The sequence below is a fragment of the Phyllopteryx taeniolatus genome, chromosome 12, assembly GCF_024500385.1.
Source record: "Phyllopteryx taeniolatus isolate TA_2022b chromosome 12, UOR_Ptae_1.2, whole genome shotgun sequence".
NCBI lineage: Eukaryota > Metazoa > Chordata > Actinopteri > Syngnathiformes > Syngnathidae > Phyllopteryx > Phyllopteryx taeniolatus.
The window spans coordinates 19,417,119-19,440,916 of record NC_084513.1 but is presented as its reverse complement, the minus strand read 5'-3'; the positions used below and the strand labels follow the sequence as shown (position 1 = coordinate 19,440,916).

General features: G+C 44.7%; 1 protein-coding gene across 5 annotated transcripts in view; it reads right to left on the bottom strand.

Annotated features, from left to right (window-relative positions):
• The window catches only part of igsf3 (immunoglobulin superfamily, member 3), a 96,170-nt gene that overhangs the window by 5,081 nt on the left and 67,291 nt on the right, over window positions 1–23,798 (bottom strand). For all 5 annotated transcript variants that reach the window (XM_061791290.1, XM_061791289.1, XM_061791292.1 and 2 more), the window contains 3 exons: window positions 19,472–19,891; window positions 2,869–3,282; window positions 27–467 (listed from right to left, as the gene is read on the bottom strand). In XM_061791290.1, the coding sequence (XP_061647274.1) occupies window positions 27–467; window positions 2,869–3,282; window positions 19,472–19,891 (1,275 nt within the window). The remainder of the gene's footprint in view (window positions 1–26; window positions 468–2,868; window positions 3,283–19,471; window positions 19,892–23,798) is intronic.

The following is a 23,798-nucleotide window of genomic DNA, read 5'->3' as shown; positions in this document are numbered from 1 at the left end:
TACATAGTAAGCGAGGAAGAGCTCACCTTGTTGCAGTACATTGACCGTAATGAAGCCGGAGTTGTTGGTGGCCAGGCGGTACCAAGCATTGCGAGGGTTGAGCAGCCACTCCTCCACGTGGCAGTAGTAGCGCCCCCCGTCTGTCGGCCGCGCTCCCTGAATGGTCAGGCTGTATTGGTCCGAGGCGGTCCTCTCGAACTGCAGGCGGGAGTTGGGCCCCGCTTCCTCTCCGGGGCTGCAGTTGCCGTTCCCGAAGATGGCGTCGTGCCCGATGGAGAAGACGCAGTCCCGCTCGCGCTCTTCCTCCGTCGGCAGCAGCTCCTCGTCCTCGTCGCGCTCGACGTACCAGGACACGGAGAAGCGTGAGTCTCGGGACGACTGCGAGGGGATGCTGCAGCCCAGCCGGATTGAGCCGGACTCGGCTACGGTCACGTTGGACTCCGTCTCCTCCACCTGAAGTCGGGCCTCTGTAGTGGTACACACCAGCAATTGTCAACTTTCTACTTTGTTTAAATGTCGCTCAGTCGCTGCAATTGGAACGTTGGCGTCTGAGTCTCAGTTTGCCTGGCTTACTCTTAAAAAAAAAAAAAAAAAAAAAAAAGCAAAATGAAGTCAAGGTCGTCGTTAATTTGTCCAAACGGAGGTGATGGCGGGGTTGTGTGTGTGTTTGCAGTGAAAATACAACAGAACCTATCTGCGTGCTAGCTTTATACGAGGGGGAGTAAATGGTTAAATTAGCCAGTCTTTTTGGTTTTGTACATGCGCCGTTCATTCTTCTGAGATCAAATTCTCTTGTAGAAGAGAGCCTACGTACGCTAATCTGCGACAATGTTGTACACATTTGAAACAGACTAAAAATACTTTGCGAAAAAGACAAGGTCAAGGAAAAAAGAACACAGAAGAGTCATTCGAGTAATTACAAAACGATACAACAGGAACGAGGAACTTATGGCCAAGTAGCGGAAGTTCAGCATTTGCACATTCATCATTCATGTCTACTATTTCCTATGGACAAAATTCTCAAACCAAACAGGGAATTTCTCCTTCCGATAATGAATAAAGTATAAACGATATATTTCTTTCAATCTGCTCGTTAGTTCGTAATAAACAATCAGCAAAAATAACAAATTAGAACACCACAAGATAAAAGCCGCCTTGACGAATCAATGGCATGGATGTTCAAGATTCATGTTTTACTTAATGTGATGTTAATTCATCATCAAATATCTATGGTACTGCATAATATACAGCACGTAGTAATACACAGTCGACATGCATGTATAGGCTGTACATTTCTGATGAAATGTTTACTTATAAATGAATCCGAGGAAACAACTATTGACTGCCATCCCCATAATGAAAGCAAACATATTCACCTCATATAAGGTTGCATATACTGAAATGTATTCCCATAGGGTTATATTTGTGTAGCTGCTAGAGCCCAATTAGTTGTGGCAGTGTCGGCTTCACGTAAATCACATCTTTTTATTTTTAGATATGCATTTTATTTATTTGGTTTTTTTTCCCAACTCTACTACTACTAATGCTGTATTGATGATTGCACTCCTTATTATAAACAGGACACCTAGAAATAAAAGTTCTAAGAGGCCCCAAAAATCTCTGGAATATATTCATACAAGAAAATAAGTTATTTGAACAACTCGTTATTTATTTGGAGGCGACGGAGGTTACTGGGAGGTTTTTGTTGGTAATAAGCAACAACAACCCCCCCAAAAATCCGCCTGTGGTTTGTCCTGAGGGACGTCGTCTTACTTTGGGTTTGGCAAATGCATGAATACACGATGCCTTCGAGTGCTTTTGGATGCTTGTTGGGAAGAAGTGACCTGATGAGAAAGCTTCCGTGTGGCGCCTGACAGCTGTCGTGGCTTCAAACCGTTTGGTGCCAGCTGATCTCTTCCGCGGATTCGACTGCTGCCAGGATATTGAGCTGCTTGTTATCAGCGCTAGTGGCTGGTGGCTATTAGCGCCCGGGCAAGAGCAGGAAATGAGAGGAGGGTTTTCATACTGCGCGTGGGCAAGGGAAGGTGGGCTGCAAGGGTTTTTTTTTTTTTTGTTATATTCAGCACAAGCTACAATGCTTTCTAGTGCAACTTACACAATGAAGCCATATATCATTACAAGTATATGAAGCTCTTCCAACTATGATCCAAACAAATGGATGACCTATGGCCTCCCGAAGCCTCCGCCAGGTCCATAATTGACTCAGCAAGCACTCACGGGACAATTTTATTAAATTGTGCAGGTGTACCTAATGAAGTGTCCCCGTATATGTTAGCTCAAATTAGAGTCGGATTTGGAATCTTTCATGTAATTGAGGTCATTAGTAACAACTGTAAGCTTTTGATGGGTGGAAATGTGAGGGGTGACTCAAAGTGCGTGAAAGTAGACGATCGCGGTGTGGCCGTCCTCAAATTGTTGATAATACAGTAGTACTGTGCATGTATGCACCATAAAAGGCAGTTGACAAAATCAATCAGGTAAAAAAAAAAAAATCTTCTTTTGTGTAACATTGAACCCACAAAAGAAAAAGAAAAAAACATCATAATGGAAAAAAAGACAGCTTTTGGCCCATGTTGACATCTCAAGTACTGTTACGTATGCACCCAAAAATCCGTATAATACATTAGTAAATTTGAACGAGTTTAATAAAACTGTGAATTGAGTTCTGTGCACAAAAAAATATGTGGCGGTTGGATGACCTTGAATCAGACATATCCTCCATGGAATGGAAAAGAATCTAATAATAAAAAGCCTAAAAAAGGCCAGCATGCGAGGCCAACGTGACAGCTAGCTGCTGCCTCCACGCGTCGGCAGTAAGAGAACAAACTCGTTGTAAAAGAAACCCACCTGGCCGTCGAACCAGAACCTCCGTGAACCCGGACGAGTCCCGCGAGAGGCGGTACCAGGCTCCCTCGGGGTCGCTCAGCCACTCCTCCACCAGGCAGTAGTACGTCCCCGAGTCGCCGCTCTCCGCCCTGTTCAGCGTCAGCGCGTAGAGGCGAGGGGAAAGCCTCTCGGCCTGCACGCGCCGCCGCAGCCTCTCCTCGTCGGCGTACGTGCCGTACTCCAGCGCGCCCGACCGCTCGATCCGCAGCAGGAGCTCGTCGGCCTCCGAGCCCGCGGCGGCGCGTCTCACGTACCACAGCACGGCGTGCCGGGAGTCCGGGCTGGTCTGCGAGGTGACGGAGCAATTGATTCGGACTCGACTGTCTTCCAGGTTGACCAGAGACTGGTTGTTCTTTTGCACCCGCAGCTTACTATCTGTAGAGAAACACAAAGAGATGGTGGGATTTAGGATGGGAGGGTAAAGGCGGGTTTTGTCTGGGTGCTCCGGCTTTGTCCCACATTCCAAAACGCGAAAACGATTCTCCATAGGTCAATGTGCTTTATGCTCAAGCAAATTCAAGAAAAACTGTCGTACAAAGTACTTCCTTCCACTTCAGGTCCTGGCGGAGTTCTATGTCAGGCTATGGGGGCAATATTAAAAACTTCTATGTCGTCTTTTGTCTTGCACCAGATGTCTTCAAGAGCTACCAAAGATGACCATATCCGATGTTTAGGCTACATTTGTGTTTACGTGTATCATAACATACGGTATATGTACTCTGTAAATAAATAAATGCTATTTGTCCAAAATACGCCAGTGATGAAGAACTTTTTTTTTTGTTCGGGTTCAAACCCTCAAGTCACCAGCCCGAAGGTAACACTGCAACACTAATCTTTTCTCCAGGTTTGGTTATGTTATGTTCCGCGTAAGGTGAGCAGATTGATACCCCGTCAAAGACTGGGCACGCATCCCCCACCCATCGCCCAAAGTCAGCTCCAGCTTGAAAATAAGTAACCTGACATCATGAACACTGGTACAACTAGTGCCAACAGTAGAGCCAAAATAAGCTTCATTTGTTGTGCAAAACGTTCACCTCCCGCACATACCCGAAGTTAAGATACATCAGTGTTATGCAATTTTGACAACGACTAATTTTGCATTTCACAAAATTTACTACTACTAGTTTTCACGTTTTTTGCGATACACATTACTTGGTTGCAACGGCCAGTTCAAATGATTTCACTCAATTCCAGAAGCACAGCACATCATCATAAATAGCACGTTCCCTGCTTACGCCTGAATTTGATCATTTTAGACTCAAATGGAATAATATGCCAAAATAATGACCTCCCATCTTGCAACAAAATCAGCACCAACATGTAATGGCTTCTTACGCCTCCACAAAGTCTCAGAAGTCATGTTATTCTTTTATCTTGACAACTAACTAACAACTAACTTGCCTCCTTCGCTGCAAGCTACTGTATATTCGTTAACAGACCGTCGGCGATATGAGGAGCCTGTCCGTCAAAATGTCAAGACATTCAACGGGGAGGGAGGAGACGATGTCAGGGTTGTGACATGATTGGTTACGTCCACATTAGCAGCGGGCAGGGGTGAATGAGCCGCAGGTACAGTCGGGCGCATATGGGGGGGAAATGAACACCGCTGGCACGTTGTCTTTTAAAGCCGAGCACGAACTCTTGCATTGGATCTGATTAGAATGTGCCGAGGGACCTCATACTGTGTCCATTTTGTGCACAAAAGAAACAAAGCGCAAGAAATCGTCGACATTGCGCTATGTGCGGCCATCATCAATAGGGTGTTAAAGTTAAATAGCCGTTAGAGCGCGCTCCGAATGATTGGCCAATATTATCGAGCCTCTGAGCAGACATATTGATCATTAGTGTGTGTGCGTGTGTGCGCGTGTGGAGCTGCTGATGCAGTTTTTTCCACTAGGGGGCACGAAACACCTCCCGTGCTGGCAACACATTGTGCCATCTGGACCACTGACGATTGAGCACAACGCAGTTGAATGGAGACGCACACAATTCTTGATGTCTTCTAACCGGGCATGGGCTGGCAAGAGATTCTGAGGACAAAATAACCAGCAAATTTGGTTCATGAGGAAACATAAAAAGAAAATGAACCAAATTTGTCGTGCAAGTACTTATTTCTCAGAAAATTAAGTAGCTATTTCTCCACTCTTCGCCATTTTTGTGATGTGCCGTCAAGAGCGGGGACATGCCGATGTGAGCCGTGATGCTATTTAGCCACGTTATCTGTGTCAGTCGCAAATCTATCGTATTTATTTCACCAATTTTAGACGCACTAACGATGGTAGACGGTTGCGATCGTTCCTTTCGATTCAATGAACGATTTATTCGATTGGCCGACGAGTGATGGGCGGCGCTCTCGTAAATGAAATGAATGAAATTAAAATGGCTAATCAAACAGCATAGAGAATGTTCAAAACGTTGGACAAAGCTGAACAATTTGATTTGACTAACAATTTCCAGATTAAATAAAGCAATACATTTGCTTTTCAGCGTTCAGTCTCCACGTAGTGTGTGATTAGCCATTCTCATTGGCCTGCCACGGTTGTTTGAAAAGTAATATCTACAAATAACTTAATCCTACAACTGTACTACAATATACTTCCAGCACTTTTGCACCCCGTGTACACATTTATCTTGCATTACTGCAAAGATAATAACATCCAGTAGTCTGTGTATTTCTAGCGGATACAATTAACCAATCATCACAGCTGAGAGTAATGACTTTAATAAGTCTAATTACTACCGTTGCCGTGATTCAGACCTGCACTATTATTGTTGTTTTTTTTTAGCTTTGCACAACTCAGTTTGATGCAGTGAGGTTCATTATCTTTGTAAAGGATTTTTTTTTTTGTACAATACCTCAGCTTTGATTTGAAATTGGACCAAAGGTTTTTTCAAGGTAGTCACCATCCAGTACTTCTTGCCATTTTTGTGTGAGCGTTTTGTTGTTTTAACATGTTTGCAGTGGTTAACTTTGTTTAAACCAGTACACAATCAAGATCACATCAAAATGAATGCATGTAAGACACCTCTACACCTTGAATCGCCTTCATATTATCTCCCCAATTATTATTATTCTCACCTCCACCAATGACCTTCCCCGTACCTGCGACTCCCCCTACTGCTTTAACCATTTACGAACAGCAACAAAAGTTCAAGAAAGCTCGTCTCCATCCTCCTACCTGAAAGTCTCCGCTGATCAGCTGACTCCAGAATGCACTTGAATTCTCAATAGATCTCTGCTGCTGCTTCAAACACTCTACAACCTGGAATTTCTTGACTGAACGACTACAGGTCTGTTGCTCTGATATCTGTGGACAGGAAGTCCTCCTAAAGAGCGTCGCAGGACCCCTCCTGAACCTCCTATCGTTTGCCTACCGCGCAAATAGTTTGGTGGACGATACTGTCAACATGGGGATGCATTTCATCGTGGAACACCTGAACGGCGCAGGGAAGTTGACTTCAGCGCTGCATTCAGCACCGTCATCATTGAACTCCTCTCATCCAAGCTCCTTCAGCTCAGCGTCTCTCCTGCCATCTGTCAGGGAATTCCCAGCTTCCTGACAGTAAGGACGGAGCAGGTGAGGCTTGTGGAAACCACCTCATCTACATGCACCATCAGCACCGGGGCACCACAAGCATGCGTCCTCTCTACGCTACTCTTCTCTCTCTATACGAACGTCTGAGACCTCAACACACCGAGCTGTCAAACTGAATTTTGCAGACGACGCCACAGTCATCGGCCGGGTCTGCATATCGACAGAAACGGTGGAACGGCTTGTGCTCTTGTGCGGCCAACGCAAGACACATCTCCACAAGAGAATGCTGGCAATCATTTCTTTTGTAAGGAGAATTACCTCCGAACCTTCAAAAGGAGAGCCATGCGAGAGTGGCTTGGCACAGGAGAGGGAGAATTTTTTTGTTCTCATTTCAAGTGTGAATGCACTGCCGGGAGAAAAACGGAGTGAAATGCGTGAAATGTACCACAGTGTTTACAGAAATGCCTTTCCAAAGATAAAATATGCCAATTATTCAAGCCATATTAAGAAGCATTATAAGTTGTTAGCATTTGCTCAAGCAGAGGCGGGACAGAGGCGTCACAAACAAGCCGGGTGAGCGAGAGGAGCAATAAAGCAAAAAAAAAAAAAAAAAAAAAAAATGGGGCCCTCTTCTATTGCAAAACAACCTTCAAGTCTTCCCCCAGAACAGTCTGGCAGCAAAATGCGACATTGAGTGAGCAGCGACTTCACAGAGCAGCCAGTCACGTCCGCTCACACGTGTCCGGTCCCACAGAGAGCGGCACGCTTCTGTCTTTCTTGTGCATCGCACTTAATGTTGCACAAGAAAACACGATAAAGGATTCCATATGATCCAAGTAGAGTTAGTAGTAGTGAATGTGCCATTGATTGGGACCGCAACATAGTTGGGTGGAACAGAGAGTGGGGAGCCAGTTCAATCACAAAGTAAGAAGGCACGCTCGTCGTCTGCGTGCCTTCCCTCAGCAGAAAGTGCCGTTTGTGTCGGCTTAATGAGCCTCCAGGGGACGTCATCAAAATGGGATCGTCAACATTTCCACTCTTCTGCTTTAACTCGGCATTCAAACTTCAAGTGCCGAGCTCTTGCGCTCACCTGTTTTAATAGCCACGCCGAGGGGCTGGTGTTCTCATCGAGGTGGGTTTGTCGTTTAGTTAGCGGGATTACACACAAAAACACGTTTCCACAAAACGCAGTCCTTGCCTCAGTTCTAGCTCGTCGCTTTGCCGCTTCAAAATAAGACAGAAGGAAAATGTTTAAAACCCCCATTGAAACGAGACATCCTAACAAACAACAAGGATGGGTGAGAACGAGAGTCTCCTGTTTGGACTCCTGGCCATGGTAAGAAGATGAACTTTATTCTGGAGCGAGAAGGCAAACGCGTTAACCACTACACAATAGTAAAATGCATTGCGGATAAAAATTGCTTGTATTATGTTTGAAATGTTAACAGTTCAAAAAGATTTAATGCAACTGCACTGTACTTAAGAGTTAAATTAGCGATGTGAAAAGATTTCCCAAAAATGAAAGACTTGTCCAAATGCTCAGGCTGGTTGGATTGGCCACTTCAACTTGAGTACAAAAAGTTTCAGTTAAAATGATCCACCAATAAGCTCATATGGGCCGACATTCCGAGGGCTTCTTCAAGTCAACGCTAAAATCACCATGACGTTTCAAACGGTGTCACTTGCCCTAAAAACCCAACTTAAATAGCTCAAATTGAACATTACTTGTGAGAAAAGTTGTGAGGGCAGCACAACAGGCCATGGACGTGAATGTATTTGTTACAGAGGACTTTAGAGCCGTCTGAGGTGCTCATTCCATTTTTTTTTTGTTTTTTTTTTAATTCCGCAACTCCGGTAGCCACCTGCCACGTTGCTAGTTAAATCTAACCGAACTGGACTTGACAAATGTACTGTACTGGAATTAAACAAAAGGATCAAGCCACTGTAACCTTATGCGCAGTGTGAACATTTAATTCAGTGATTCTTCGCGTACCACTAGAGGGAGCCGCAGCACACTTTTAAGAATCACTGCTCACACAGTCTCCTCTTTGCTGTAGGGTCCAATTTTCGAGCTCCCCAAAGAGACGAACCAAGGTGAATAGAACCAACCTGGTACAGTGGAAAAGTGCAGTTAATGTGGCGATTCTGATTCCGATTTATCACAGTTCATCACTGGCACCTCAACCATAATCGCAGATTTTTTTGCGTGTGTGTTGCAGAGGAGATTCCTAGCGACTCTGTTTCCTCTCATCCGGTGCAATGTCAAATTAAATGTTCACCCTCTTCGCTCTCTCATTTGCTTCAACTAAATGAGAGCGTTGCATCCTTGGCCCACTAAAAAGTTGTGCAGCTCAGCGGTCATTAAGTACATATTAGGTAAGTATATCTAAATAAGAGCCGAAATGTTCAAGGGAGACCCATCGGCACCTCTGGAAGAGTACTTTAGGTGCCATCCATATTCATGAGCACAGGTGAGGCACAGGTGAATATTCATGAAGCTGCTGTCAGGTGATTAGACAGAACTTGATCAGGAGACACATAAATCATAGAAAGAGGGGGAGAGAATGTGATGGCTGGTCAAAAGTGTTTTGAGGAAGGGGGAAATAGGCGATAAGCCGAGCAGGTATTAAAAGATTCCAGATGGAACGGAGACAGGGATTGGAAATGACTTCTCGTCCGTCCTCATTTGAAGACTCAGGCTGCATCCGCTTCTTCCGAATGCTTACCACTTTGAAGTTAGCCTCAAATTTTTCACGAGTGATAATTATCCTCATCCACTCCCCACTGACTCCTACTGTTGTTGTGCAGCCTCGAAAACATGAGTTGTGTAGCGTGCTGCTTTTGGGATTCGGGGCTTCAATTTGCTAACGTGCTCCCTTATCAAAATCGAGCTGGAGCTTTTGTGCACAAAACACAAAAAAAGTGTTAGCTGCCAGTAAAAGAGACAAAATGGGCCCATCTGGGACAGGGTTGAAATAAGGGTTCAATGAGCCAATTAGTTTCTATAATGTGTGGATTTGTGTGTGCCTGTGTACACTGTAATGACAGTACGTTCCACGGAGAAGTGCTGAGGTAGTGGAGCTGTTGTACCGCAGGAGGCACAAATGGGATACGGCCCATATCGTTAGATCTCCATTTTGGCCCTATGACATTTTAATACAATTCGCAAAGCAACAATCATACTTTTAATCAAATTTTACTGAACGGTTGCCGTGCTTTCTCAGTGGAAGATCAAATCCCCGCGGTCCTATTTAAGTTATGTCGGCCGTGCCGCGATGTTCACCGAGGTTGCCCTGGAAACTGCAGTAGCCTATGAAATGTATGGCAGCTTGTCAACGTAAAGTTCGAGGCCAACTTTAAATCTTGTGAGTTTCTCGCTCCGATATCGTTGGAGAGGCATTGAAGCAACATACAGTCACTTTTGATATTTTTCTTGCGCTCCTGTGGAACAAAATGAAGATGTAAACCTTTGTTTGCAAAGATGAATGAATGGTACTCAGAGATATCTACAGTACTTGTACCTGGAGATGTTTGAAAAAACAAAACAAAACAAGAAAGGTATATTGGCTAACATTTCCAAGAGCAATAGCGTTTCAAGTCAATCACGCTTGTGAGAAGCTGCCGCTAGCTGATTTGATCGCCACTTCATCTAAAGTGTAGCTGGTGTGTCAAAAGAGGTGGATGCCACTCATTCCTACAGGGGAGGAAAAATGGGGAATTTGCTCTGAAGCGGAGCCCTCGAGTATCAGACATGGTTCGGTCTGCAGCCTCAAGCAGAAACGAATTCACAACTGGACAAAAGTGATCAAAAGTCCGTTCAAAGCTTTTACTATACGGAACTTGACTTTGTGACTATTGTGAGCTCAAAATTCAGCTTGAAATCATAGTTTTTATGATTACACTTTGTTTACAAATGGAACTTTGTGTGTAGTAGTAGCCTGAAGGAAATGTTTTTTAATTGAATTTTGCATTTATATGCTTATTTATAATCAAACTCACTTTTTAAAAATGTTGTCAAACATTTGTATTATAACTTGGATATTGTTTTAATATCACTTAACGGAACCAACACTTCAGCTCAGCCACCGACGTGGCTTCTGGTGATCAGCCACAAAATAACCTTTAACTGCTGGAAATGAGTGTGCGTTCGTCATGGTAACTTCTTTTACCACTGCTATTCTTTCAGAGAAAAAGTCTCACAATAGGAAACGTGCAAAGCTAAACGCACACCTAGTTGATCCTTTTTTGCTCGCTGAAATGAGGTCTACTGAGGTGCAGTGTGATATGTTTATCTCAGATATTATATGGCTGTTGGATGTAGGTGGACATTGAAGACATACTTTTCCTATAAATGTTGGTCAATTTAGATGAGATTCAATGTGTTGGGAGTTTGGCGGTTCCGCTGTAGTAGTTTTTGATCAGCTCGTGGAATTGAAATGGTTCAGTCCCGTCATGCAGATTCCCTTCCTCACCTTCAAGCATACAGTGTGAAGTGGCTTTCGCATTAGGAAAGTGGAAAAGATGAGAGAGATGTAAAAAAAAAAGAACGAGAGAGAAGGCAGTAACATGCTCCAGGGGGCTGCGTGGCGAGGATTGGGAGAAGGGTTTTGGAAAGCTGCAGGCAGCCTCTCCAGCTCCACTCCAAAGGACTTACTGAGTCTTAAAGGCAGCTTGCTCCGCCTTTAGCATTAGCATTAGCACGGGCCAGGGTTAATCCATGACCGGGACCCCCACCCCAAGCATGTCAGGACTGAAGCCTTAAACATGACTTGATCCCACGCGCTACATCTCACTTTGGCTGGCTGCCCCTCGCCAAAGCCACCGCATCCCAAACGCACTAAACTCGCCTCGCCACTGGGAGGGGAAAATGAGGGAACAGCGCCACCCGAACTCCATGTTGCAGACTCATTTCTCAGCTCATGACAACATACTGATGATCCCATTGTGTCAGAGGGATATACATTTCCCAGCCCCCCAACATCGCTAATTATGAGATCTACATGTGTACACCCAAACAAATCTTCTACTCTCCACCAATGTTCCAAACACTTTCCTTCCTAATGCCTCTGAGAGTTAGGAGGTACAAATTACACTTTTTGCATGTTCTTTAGTACTTACTTTCTCAATAGTGACACTATTTCTGCAACTACCGTACTCAGGCACTTTTACACTATCAAGCATCTAACTGTCATCAACACCTTCTGGCTTATTTCAAGTCATTTGCTTTATTTATATCATACAAGGTGGCTGTTCGGATTAACTAATTCACTATCAGCCATTTTCAAAGCAGAGTTCCACATATTGGTAGCTGTATTTTTGACTCATCTTTCAAGACCAAGAGAATACTGTGTCCTGTGACTATATAAGCACTAAACCAATCAGAAGAAAGAGTAGACACTTCTTTCCATCCATCCATCCATCCATTTTCTGAGCCGCTTCTCCTCACTACGGCCGCGGGCGTGCTGGAGCCTATCCCAGCTGTCATCGGGCAGGAGGCGGGGTACACCCTGAACTGGTTGCCAGCCAATCGCAGGGCACATACATACAAACAAACAACCATTCGCACTCACATTCACACCTACGGGCAATTTAGAGTTGTCAATTAACCTAGCATGCATGTTTTTGGGATGTGGGAGGAAACCGGAGTGCCCGGAGAAAACCCACGCAGGCACGGGGAGAACATGCAAACTCCACACAGGCGGGGCCGGGGATTGAACCAACACCAGAAGGAGAGCTGCAATGTCAGTTGGCCTGATGGGAAGCTGATGCACAAGAGATGAATGGGCCTCAAGACGCAGAGAGATAAAAGACTCATCAAACTGAACCGGGGGCGTGTTTGCGTAGGAAAGGGTTCTTCCGATAAGCATAAAACCTGCGCTCATTAAGAGAGCGGCCATCCGAGCAGGCCGAGGCTCGACCCGCTCTGCTCTGCTGCTCAGCTACTGCTATGCATCACTGTAGCTAGCGCTGAGTTACAACTTCAAGTATAGCTGCGGCAACGGGGCACACAAAGAAACAGGCATAAGAGAGCTGGAATGACATCTCGGAATAGAAGAGCGGATGAGATTTGAGAGAAAAATGCACCCGTGTGCGTGTCTCAGGCAGTAAACAGGTTTGCTTTCGTGAGGATGTCAACAACGAGCTTGACCTAGAGCGTCTGGAAACAAGCGTGACAAATTAAAAGCCTCTCATGAAATTATTTTCTGTTTGAGTGCACGCCCGGAAGACGGAGGGTTGCGTGTTCCTAAACAGGCGGAAGAAAACCCTGAAAGAGTGGCAAGCAGGTAGCTTGGACGCAGAGTGCCGCCTCAGGTGAGCTCGCGGGCAAAGCAAAGTAAAGCAGCCCAAAAAAAAAAAAAAAAAAAAAAGAATGAGATTTACCACCATGTCAGTGGCAATAACCCCACCATAACGGCTAGCACAGCACCGTATCCTTATTATTCATGAAACACCGGCGAGGAAGCTGTTTGGAGAAAAAATTAAACATAATAGAGAGAATTACGAGGAGGAGGGGGGAATCAGGGAATCATAAAATATTGAAAAATCACAAGCGTGTGAAAGAAGCTGAGGGGGGGGGGGGGTGCTCACCGAGGAAAAACATGGCGCTAACTGAGATCACGGGGACTGGGAGCACATTAAGAGAGACTTATGAGCAGAGTGAGGAGAAAAAAGCAGGAAGACAGAGATGGAGAGGATGATGAGAGGGCGGGACGTAATGAAGACGGACAGCTTCTATTCATGGCCCGATAAGCCGGAACCTCCGATTGCCGCGGTTGCTATCAATAACAGCTCGGTGGGAAGTGCTTCATTGCGATGGAAAGGGGGGTGTGGCATCTGCTAGTGCCAGCCCATATGAAAAAAAGGGGAGGATAGCCCTGGAGAACTATTAAGACAGAGCGGGGGGCGTGATAAAGTTGCGAGGAGTCGACGACATAAATCATCTAACTTGTCGCGCGGCGAGAAGATAACACAACATGAGAAAAAGATAAGAAATAATAAGGGGAAGAATGAAAGGTGGCCAAGCGAGCGGAGAGGTGTGAGGAGTAGGGATAGGCGTAATAACACATTTGTTATGTATTAATTGAGCGTTGAGAATTCTGACGTGTGTGTGCAATTGTTTTTCTGAGTCAAAACGGAGGGCATTACTTGGCTGAGAACAGCAGAGGCACTGTTGAGTCAGTCTCAGAAGAACAACAAGATCAGAACACTGCGCAACATGATGGAAAGTGAAGCCAGTGAGGTTACGAGAGCTATGAACGGATCACTGGTGAATCCACATGAAAAAAATGAATCCCAAATCAGAATGTTTGCATTTCAAATCAAAGAATAACATACTTCTTACTTTATTCTGACAAGCGCTGCAATGCCGCGACTTCCGTTGTTTTACGGGCGCTGCCATTTTGACTTAGTGTGACTACGTATGTACGCATTGAAGCGTCACAGAGATATCCGTAAAGTTATCAACAACAACAAAAAAAAAAGCTTACCGCTGAAGGTGGCTTGCATTTAGCCTAGCTTCAATAAGCTACACGGATAACATGGAAGCGCAACAACGGAAGCTTAAAAAGGAGCCATCGCTGGAGGGGGCAACCACGGCAGATTGAATGGGAGAAGGTGTATCCAACACAGCGGCAAAAGATTACTAGAGCAGCTAGGTAGCCAGCAAGGTAAGTAGCCAGTAGGCTAGCTGGAAAAGCAGACCCAGGATTCTAGCTGTGGCTAAGGTACAGCGAGGGATCCCGGTTAAAGTAAGCCATTTTAAACCAAAAAGTAAAGCTTTTATGGATGGAAACGCGCACGTAAGACGCGCCAGTCAAGAAGTGCCAGCGCTCTTACTGGTTAATAGATTTCAAATCATCAAATTGAATTTTTCATTTGTTGGACTATTATTTCAGAATTGTCCAAGGACTAATGATTCGATTGTATTTTGGTAGTCATCCGTTGCGCTCAATACGAATTGGGTTTTAGGAGGCGAGTTCGACCACGAGAGCTTACCAAGGAAAATTTCAACTACACTTGTTAACAGAGTATATTTGAAGCTTCAATGGTAATTTGGGGCAGCACAGTGGTATAATAATGACAGTGAAGACAGTCATGATCTATTGGAGAAAATATGGCACGACGACGACCTTACGAAGAAGTGGAGATCCCTCCAAAATTGATGAGAAGAAAACTTAACTATCGCGGTCTCATTTTTTCATAATCATAAAAACCTGGGATTTGAACAGGGGCGTGCAAGATTTTTCATATGCACTGTATCAAAACAATATGTAAGCAAGTCATAAAAATGCGAATGAACCAATGAATGGGTTGTTCATTTTCCCCATGGTCGACGGAAGGAATTGTAGTCAAAGATCCATTCATGGGTAGTGTGGTCCAAGTGGGACAGCCTCTTTCTGTTCCTCCTCCATCCTCCCCTCGGCGATATCCCCATCATCCTTCTGGCCCCGCCAATAACCTCTTAATGTCCTGCTCCTCATGCTAGACACGCGCCGGCTAAAATGATGAGAAAAATTTATTGAACTCCCCATACCATCATTAATCTAAACTCCACTTCCATTAGGGAAAACACTGCATAATTATTCGTGTGTGTTTGCCGCGCCGGTGTGCACATTTTAGTGTGTGTGTGCGTGCAGTTTATGTTATGACGATATTAGATTGTGTCGTGGCGACGGAAGCTTCCCCGGTGATCCGCCGTGCTGAACATGTGTTTGCCATCATTGTGCTGCAGCAAGACCCCATCAGGTGAAATGCAATAATGCAGCTTGTGGACGCGCAAGTGGAATCACATGCGCTAATGTCTTTTTGGGGGATTACGTTGGGGGAGATCCTGTAAGAAAATTAAACACGGGCCGTGGGAGGTCAGCCCTCCTCTCCCTGCTGTGTTTGCATGTTGCGTGCACACATTAGATTGATGGCGCTAAGCAATAGACAACACAGGCTGCTTGCAGCCTGTGCCGGATAAATTCAAGCTTAATAGAAATGAAGCATAGAAGTGCGGACGCTGTATGTATGGTGAACTCCTCACGTACGGGCCACGGGATTGTGTCGTTAATGCAATCTGGGACAGGAAGTAGTCCCAAAGCCACTGGCGCCTCACTATTTGGAGCAATCCCATGCACAGGAAGACAAAAATATCGGGCCACCTGACTGAAAATCGGCATACTTCTTTTGCAGCTTGAAGTGCTTCTACTCATCTAGGAGGACTTTCTACGATATTTGTCCGTAGACATTTTCTAATCCCTTTTGGTGATAGCAGCAATGATAAATGCATTTTATTATCACAGTGGAACAGCCCTCATGTCATACAAATCAAGATTGTAAACGCTGCTGAGTTTTCTCTTGTGGAAGCAGCACTTTATACACGACTTCGTGTGTACAAGGAACAGGGATTTAGTAGTGACGCACAGTTTTTGAGACTGGGTACCAATACTTACATTTGAGTACTCGCCTATACAACGTACTGATACTTTATGATCCCATTACACCTTGCAATTGTGACGAAAACGTGCTTTATTTTCATCAAATATTGTTTAAAAACACAAGCTTCTCTTGAACATGGCAAACATTTCAACTAAAGTACAACACTTTTTAGAATAACAACTTGTCATGACTGACAGCAGTCAGCTGACGTGTTATCACCCGTGTTTGTTTACCTTAAAAGTATCTCCACGGGGCTGAAATGGCTCCTGCACAGAAGGTATTTGTCCGGCTGGTGAAGCGGTATCGGGTGTGTAGTAGTATTGGTGCACTTTTAGGAGTACGAGTACTGTAACTAATACTGCATCACGTCACCATCATCACCGAGCAATCAAGTAAGTGCCTCTTATCATGAGTTAGCTAAGAATCTGTTCATCCTACAACACTCAATATGCTGCTCTGCTTCCCCTTTGGCTTTGATGCGATAGCAAAAATCTCGCACCCGTGGGCGTGTAGATTCTGGCCACGTCGCTTGAAAGTAGCTCTGCATTTTCCCCCGGCATAGCTGCTCTTGATCGGTGTTGTGACATCATTTTGGCAATTTTGCTACGACAACATTTACAGAAATCAGCAGATAACTCAAGTTGTCGTTTCATTATACACTCGATGGATCGGCAGGCACTTTAGAGACCCAACTATTTGTATAGAATCCATTAAAAAGTCAAATTTCCTTCATATTCTGTCCCCTTTCAATTGGAACACCTTGGTGTAATGAGGCATCTGGAACCTGGCAGATAGAATTCTGCCCCTGCGTTGCTGGGAATCGAGGGTGAGCCGGGCTTGCTGAGAATATGCACCGCAAGCAGAGCGAAAGCTCTCAGAGGGACACGGCGAGGAAGGCACGTGAGCCTGGCCGTTCATTCGAGCGCGCGGACGTAAACGAGCACACCTCGACGCGCACACCCCGCCGACCAGGCGGCTCATGCATATTGAGCAGCTACCGGGGGGGAAGCGTGATTTAGAGTCGCTCAATTATGTATCTGGTCGGTCGCTGTGTTTGTTCACGCCTCATTTCGCAACGCAGCCTTTGTGAGGGACGGAATACTCGGGGCTGATTGGCCAGCGCTCGGGGAAAATAGAGAGGAAGCGGAAACAAATCATCTATGTGAATGAAGGTCCCCGGACGTGAAGGACACGGCATGGCAAGGACTGAGCGGCGCCTCTTTACTCTTAATATGACGGAATTTGAGGCAAGAAGTACACAACGATTGCTTTGTCACACTTGCTGACTGAATTCCCCCTTGACAACTTATCGCATGATCATTGTCACGGATGGACCAGCAGGATGGCTGACCACTTTAGCTCACACACAAAAAAAAAAAAAAAGAAAAGTCTGACCTTGAATGCATTCCCCTGTAGACAGTGTGGGTTAAATCAAAAGTGCCCACCAGGGAAAGTAAATGAGCTTTCAGGAGGATGAGGCGATTTCCAAATAACTCCTGAAAGGCCGCTCGACGCCGTGTCTTCTGTGTGGATGTCTGAGGTCAAAACACAGACGCAGCGCTACCTTGCAATGTCGTGCTCCGCCATGCGTGTGTATGCGCTTGCTTATTTCTGTGTGCGAGTGCGTGTTTGTGTAAGGGGGATCAATGAGAGACGGTCAGGTCTGATCACGTGACTACATTCCTCTGTCTCACTGTGAAAGACTTTATTGATCACCCGAGTTTGTCTTTGTTAGCGCAAACGTTGCCTTCCAGGCACGCTAAAGGACACAAAGCTAACAAACCGCCATGCACGCTCATAAGTCTTTAGTAGGATTTCTTACAAAAAGAATTGTATTATAGGGGTTTATGCCGGAGTTGTGTTCCTACGGTTGCGATGTAAACCTAACAACTGGGTAAATAATCTTTGTATCAAAAACAATTCCAAGCCACAAATATAAATTAAACAACAACAACAAAATTAAGTATGGCGGTAATTGAGCGTGCTTTCTTGTGCTGCTTGATGATGTATTACTAAGTTCATTACATGCTGTTTGTAACCTTGAAACCACGGGACAGGACTGTCATAAACAGAGAATCATAATCAGAGTCGGATTTATTACAAAACATATTTAGTAGAAAACAGATTTTGTTTTTTCAGCACAACTTTAGGATGAAGGTCTCCTCACAATAAGGGTTTATAAATGCTGCACAGTGGACCCCTGTTAAATTGGAGCTTCAGCATTCACAAATTCACCTAGTCGCTGATTTATTTAAGAGTATTTTATTTTTTTGTGGCAAAATAACATTTAACATTTTGATGTTTTGTTTTGTTTTTGGGAGGGGGACAAGAGACCAGCCGTAAGAACCTCGGGGCTGACCGGAAGCGCCAACTTGCCGGGGGGGCTGTTCAGCAATGATGCCCCCTTTCACGAACGCTCGGACAACAGTCAAAGCAGATACCTTAGCCCGGGCATCCACAATCCATTCACATACGGTGGCGTAACTCGCCCGGCGCTTCGTCGTCTTGATTTGGCGAAGCTCGTTTTACCTGCTTCCTCCACTTGCGAACCATGGATTCGTTGATCTTGAATTCTCTCGCGGCTGCTCGATTCCCATGTTCCTCCGCGTAACTGATAGCTTGCAGTTTAAACTGTGCTTCGAAAGCGTGTTTCTTCGTGGGTGCCATTTTCGGGGGTCCTTCGCCAAACCGATGTTGTTTTGCACAATTGCACATACCGGCACGATATACCTACTGGGGGCGTACCTTTAGCGTCCTCTTTCACGCGCACCCTTCCCCCTTTAACGTCCGCATGCTGTCCTCAGTCCCGCCCGCCTTTCCTCTATATAAGCAGCGTGTCGGCAGGAAATGCTCCCAGTCAGTCAAGCGGACCGCTCATCAAAGTCACACAACAACATTTACAAATTTTGGAACTCGGTGGACACATAACGCACGCCGTCCATTTTGGAGAAAATGTAAGACTTTTAAGTGCGTCTTATGGTCGTGAAAATACGGTATATAAAAATCAAATCACGTGACTCGTTCACTCTCTCCAAATTGGTTCTTCGGGTACCGCAGGGCCTTTTTCACTCACCTGCATGATAAATTATGTATCGTGCTATTGAGCCATACAAGAATGTGCTAAATTGGGCCAGTGTGTTTCCTGTGTGCCGATTTGTTGTTTGACTTTAGCCACTAATTGGGAGTGTGTGTCTGTGTGTGGCACAAAGGTCCATTGCAGGTGGCGTGGACCGTTTAATGCCTCCGCTGAGAAAAACACAAGCTCAAGGAGAGACGGCTCGCTCTCTTTATCACAATTTCCCACTCTGACCCGACTGTCTCGGTTCCTCCCTTCCCGTCTTCCTGCCTTCTTTCCACTTTGGTCTTTCTTCCAGTGGGATCTTTAGCGATCCATTCGCCATGCTCCATTAGGAGACCCCACCCTGACGCGCACAGAAAATGCGCACGTCTGCACATACACACACTCCTATTAGTAGCTAAACCAGAGACCAAGAGCAATTAGAGAAGGCTGACATCCTCTCAGCTCTGCAACTCACTCTTTCTTTGCGTGTGTGTTGCGATGTGCGCTCTAATCAGAGCCACGTGAATTTATGCAGCGTTTTTACCTGGTTGGAGGACGCTGATTCCGAGCAGGTTGGAGGTGCGGTTGGCCACTCGGCTCCAGCTGTTGTCGTAGTTTTTCCTCCACAGGACGGCGGTGCACTGGTACTTGCCCGCCTCGTGGCGCCCCGCCCGCGTCACAGACAGCCGGAAGTTGGTGTTGGAGTGCGAGCGGTCCACGGTGGTGCGGGTGCCCAGACCGAGCAGCTGCTCCCCCCACTGCAGCGTGCCCTCCCGGGTGAAAGTCACCAGCTCCTTGAACTCGCCCTCGCCGGAGGCCTCCGTGCCGGCCGGCATGAAGCGCCAGGTGACCGAGGCGGGCACGCGGGGGTTGTGGCGGGGCTTGACCAAGCACAGGAGGTCAAAGGACTCTCCATACGTTACAGACGGTGTCCGAGATGAGGCAGAGACCATGAAGGAGGACTCTAGTGGTGAGAGAACAGATGATGATTAGACACAAAACATAACATACAGTACCTATTTTATCTGATTAATATTAGCCACAGTTTCCCAAACTGTTTCATCTTAAGGCCCGATAACTCGATGTGTTTTTATCAGGAAGCGACATTACTTGCTATATGAGTTTTTTAATGAACCACAAATAACATGAGAAGGAAACGGATTGCCCTGGCCACCGTGATCATAAATGGTGGATTACTGCGACATGAGACTCTACCCAACAGGTGTCAAATGCAAGGTCCGGGGGCCAGGTCCGGCCCGCCACATGATTTTATGTGGCCCGCCAAAGCAAATCATGTGCGTCAACTTCCATGAATCTTGTTCAAATCTGGACCAAGATTTCAAATTGTCACATTTCGTAAATGACATTGAGATATTGCAAGCATTTTTGTGTTACCAAATAAGAACAATAGTTGAAAACCCCTTTACCCTTGATTTCTGATTCCAAACTAGTTCATGAATTTCGGTGTAATAATATGATTAGGTGATTCGGCTGTTACAGCAGAACAGGGGGGGGGGGAATGAGGTTTCACAGGGGCGGCACGGTCAGAAGTATTACTGTAAAACACATTTACAGTGGACCCCATTATTCACGGTGGATACGGACTGGGCCGGACTGTGAATAACAAAAATCTGCGGATTACTAATGCCGATTATAATTCCATTGAAAAATTTTTTTTTATTTTATTTATTTATTATTTTTTTTAAACCCCGCAATTCTTCAACAAGCAGGGATAAAAGGCCAATAAGAGTTTTCAGAGTTGGGTTCCCCCAAAAATAGAAAAAAAAGAAAAATGAAAAAAAATGTAAATTGAAAAAAAAATAAAAAATTTAAAAACTGCAAATCAGTGCCACAGGTGGCGAACCGCAAGTATGCGCCAGTCCACTGTACTGTATATACTGTATTGGTACGGCTAGCCGACACCGTAGCTGGATGTGGCTTCGTATTCAGAAACCTAACTTTAGTTGTAAAAGCCTGCAGGCATTTCAGCGAAAGACTCCACGCTTTGCTTTTTTTTTTTTTTTTTTTGCCACAGGTACAAAGAAATTATAAATATAGTCAAGTATTATTGTAAAACACAACATATACATTGTATTACTTTATTCACACAGTATTTTTTTGTAATATGGGAGGATGCCTGAATATCTGGAGAAAATCCACGCAAATATGGAGAAATTCCTGAGCCAAGATTCGACGACTCTTAAGGATCTTCAATAAGTGCACCAGATTCACACAGACCCAAGTCCTACTTCACCTAACAACAATTTGCCCTAGCGGTGTGCTAAGTGCAGCATGCGAGAAGACACCATTTCTAGCACATTTCCGCATGTGCGTCAGCATCTGTGCGCGCGCTTCATTCCCAGCCGAGAGCGTGCCTCAAAATTATCAGCGATAATACAAAGAAAACACAAGGGAGAGATTTCTTTTAAGCACCGACGCTCGATCTCCGCCCAGCTCGCTGCCAAGTACAAACTGTCCTCATTAGGCTAAAAATGTTCGTTCATCACCATACGCTATGGTCAAAATAGACCTACGGGAGGCGTGGGATACAGATGCTAAAACGACCTACCGCGTTGTCTGGTAAATGTCAAATGTGAAGCTATATACTCAAAGCTGAGGACAAAATATTGAGGAAATATGACTATATTTATTTTGGCGAAGATTTCACCCTCATCTTGTTTTTCTCCTGTCCCGCATCCCTCTCTCTCTCTCTCTCTGACAGCCATCCTTAGCATTGTCCTTCAGGGGACAGTAATCAATGGCTTTTTTCAGTCCGGTCCACTTAACCAACGCTGCAGAAGCTGCCTGGGGTCTCCATTTTCTCACTGCCAAAAACCTGGGCTGCCATTTTTACTGAAAGGGAGACATTTCACAGCATAAGAAGTGGCCAGTCTATTTGTTTATTGATGTAGAAAAGTACTCCAGCCTGTCATTCCGGCCAGAGACGACGCCATTAACCACAAGTCCTCTGACTAAAATAGAACTGGTTAACTTCAATTGCTACCGGGTATGGACATCATGTTTTTATTATGCATTATACTGTGTTTAACTTGTACACTGTGATTGTTGAACACAATAATATTACAGGTTTGTACACTCATAAAAACAATTCCTGATTGGATCATTGTTTACTTTAATCTGAATAGTGCACTAGCATACACCGAACGGGCATTTGCTTCTACAGCCGACAGCTGTAAACATGTAGTGCTTACTTACAAGATACACCAATTTCCTTCAGGCCGGCTCATTTTGCAGCAAGAGCACCACAAATCGCGACGATCGTTGAATCCGCCATTGTTTGAGGACGTTGTGATCTACGCAGCATAATCTCAAACACCGATTGGCTGTCGCGACGCAGCGTCACGCCAATTTGAGTCGAGTGGGCAGGTCCATCTCAATAAATCACAATACGGTAGAAAAGTTGATTTATTACATTACTCATACATTATAAAGATTCCTTTACACACGTGGGAAAATAATTTTCAGAGGGAAAATTCTTGCCTAAATTCTATATGAAAAATCATTTACATTGTTTTTTAGATATCTATTTGTATTAACCTAATATTCTAGTTTCGAGAGATGGTGAATTTTGGACTTTTGTTTTCTGTAAGCTATAGTCATCAAAATTGCACATATTTGAAAAATATCACTCTGAGTATGTATAGTGAGTGCATTTCTATAATGTTGAATTTTTTGACTTGAACTACCTAACTAAATTCAACTTTTGACACTATTATAATTTATTGAGACATACCTGTATTAATTAGTGTCATTTCTTGAGACGTACCTCTATTAATTAATCCGCCCGTATTGGTCCTCAAAGGTGATTTTATACAAACAACAAACCACATAGAGGTCAACTGTAAACCATGTCACAGACACATTTTGACCTTTTAAGCTTAAATCCATCCATCCATCCATCCATCCATCCATCTTCTACACCCCTTATCCTGACTAGGGTCGATAGAAAAAAAGTGGATTTTGATAGCATGGGACCTTTAAATTAAACATTTGTCCAGAGTATGAATCATTGATGTTAACATTAGTCTGGCGGCTAACAGGTAGAAACAGCTAGAAATAGGACACATTGAGAATAGCATGGAAAGCATTTGGAATGGCTTCAAGGAAAAACTCAATTAAATGTGTAACCTAAGCGGGGTCATTTCTTAAGAAAAAAAAATGATCTTACGTTTTTTTAAACCAATCAGCCGGAAAGCAAGCCACTTTGCCATGCAGCCGCGTCTTCAGTGTGACAAACAAACGCAAAGAATAAGTTTCCCAGAGGACGTCGTTCTAGGATGCCCTCCAAGGTTTAGTTAGCTGGCAGCAAGAGTCCATTAGGAGGCAATAAATTCAATTAGGCTACAGTGAGCATATGAAATATCTACAGCATTAGACGGTCAATCAATTCAGAGGGCAGGTCAAAGTATAACCCAGCCTGTGCCCAGTAGGCCACCAGAGGAAATTGTTATTTTTTTTCTTTTTAGCCAGACAAAAACAGTGGAGCTTATTACAAAACTGAAAAAAAAAACAGGTCTATACATAAGAGATCGGGATCCCATAATACTTTTTGGGGAAGAAAAAGTGAGACACCCGCAGACTGAAACAAATAGAAGATCAAATTCAACCCAATATGACCGCACACGGCTTTCATCTCCAAATACGGACAAGAAGAGGTTTGGAGAGACAAGCACCTCCGGACTTGTTTGCTGTGATCTACATAATACGCCTCTTGTTCCTCAACCTAATGTCTCTGTCTGAAGCTAACAAATAGCCGTCTCCTCTTTGTATCTTATTAATCCGTATGTTGTGTGTATGTGTGTGTATTGCCCCTCCTGCTCTTGACCTGTCAGCTCCTCACCGCTGCGCTC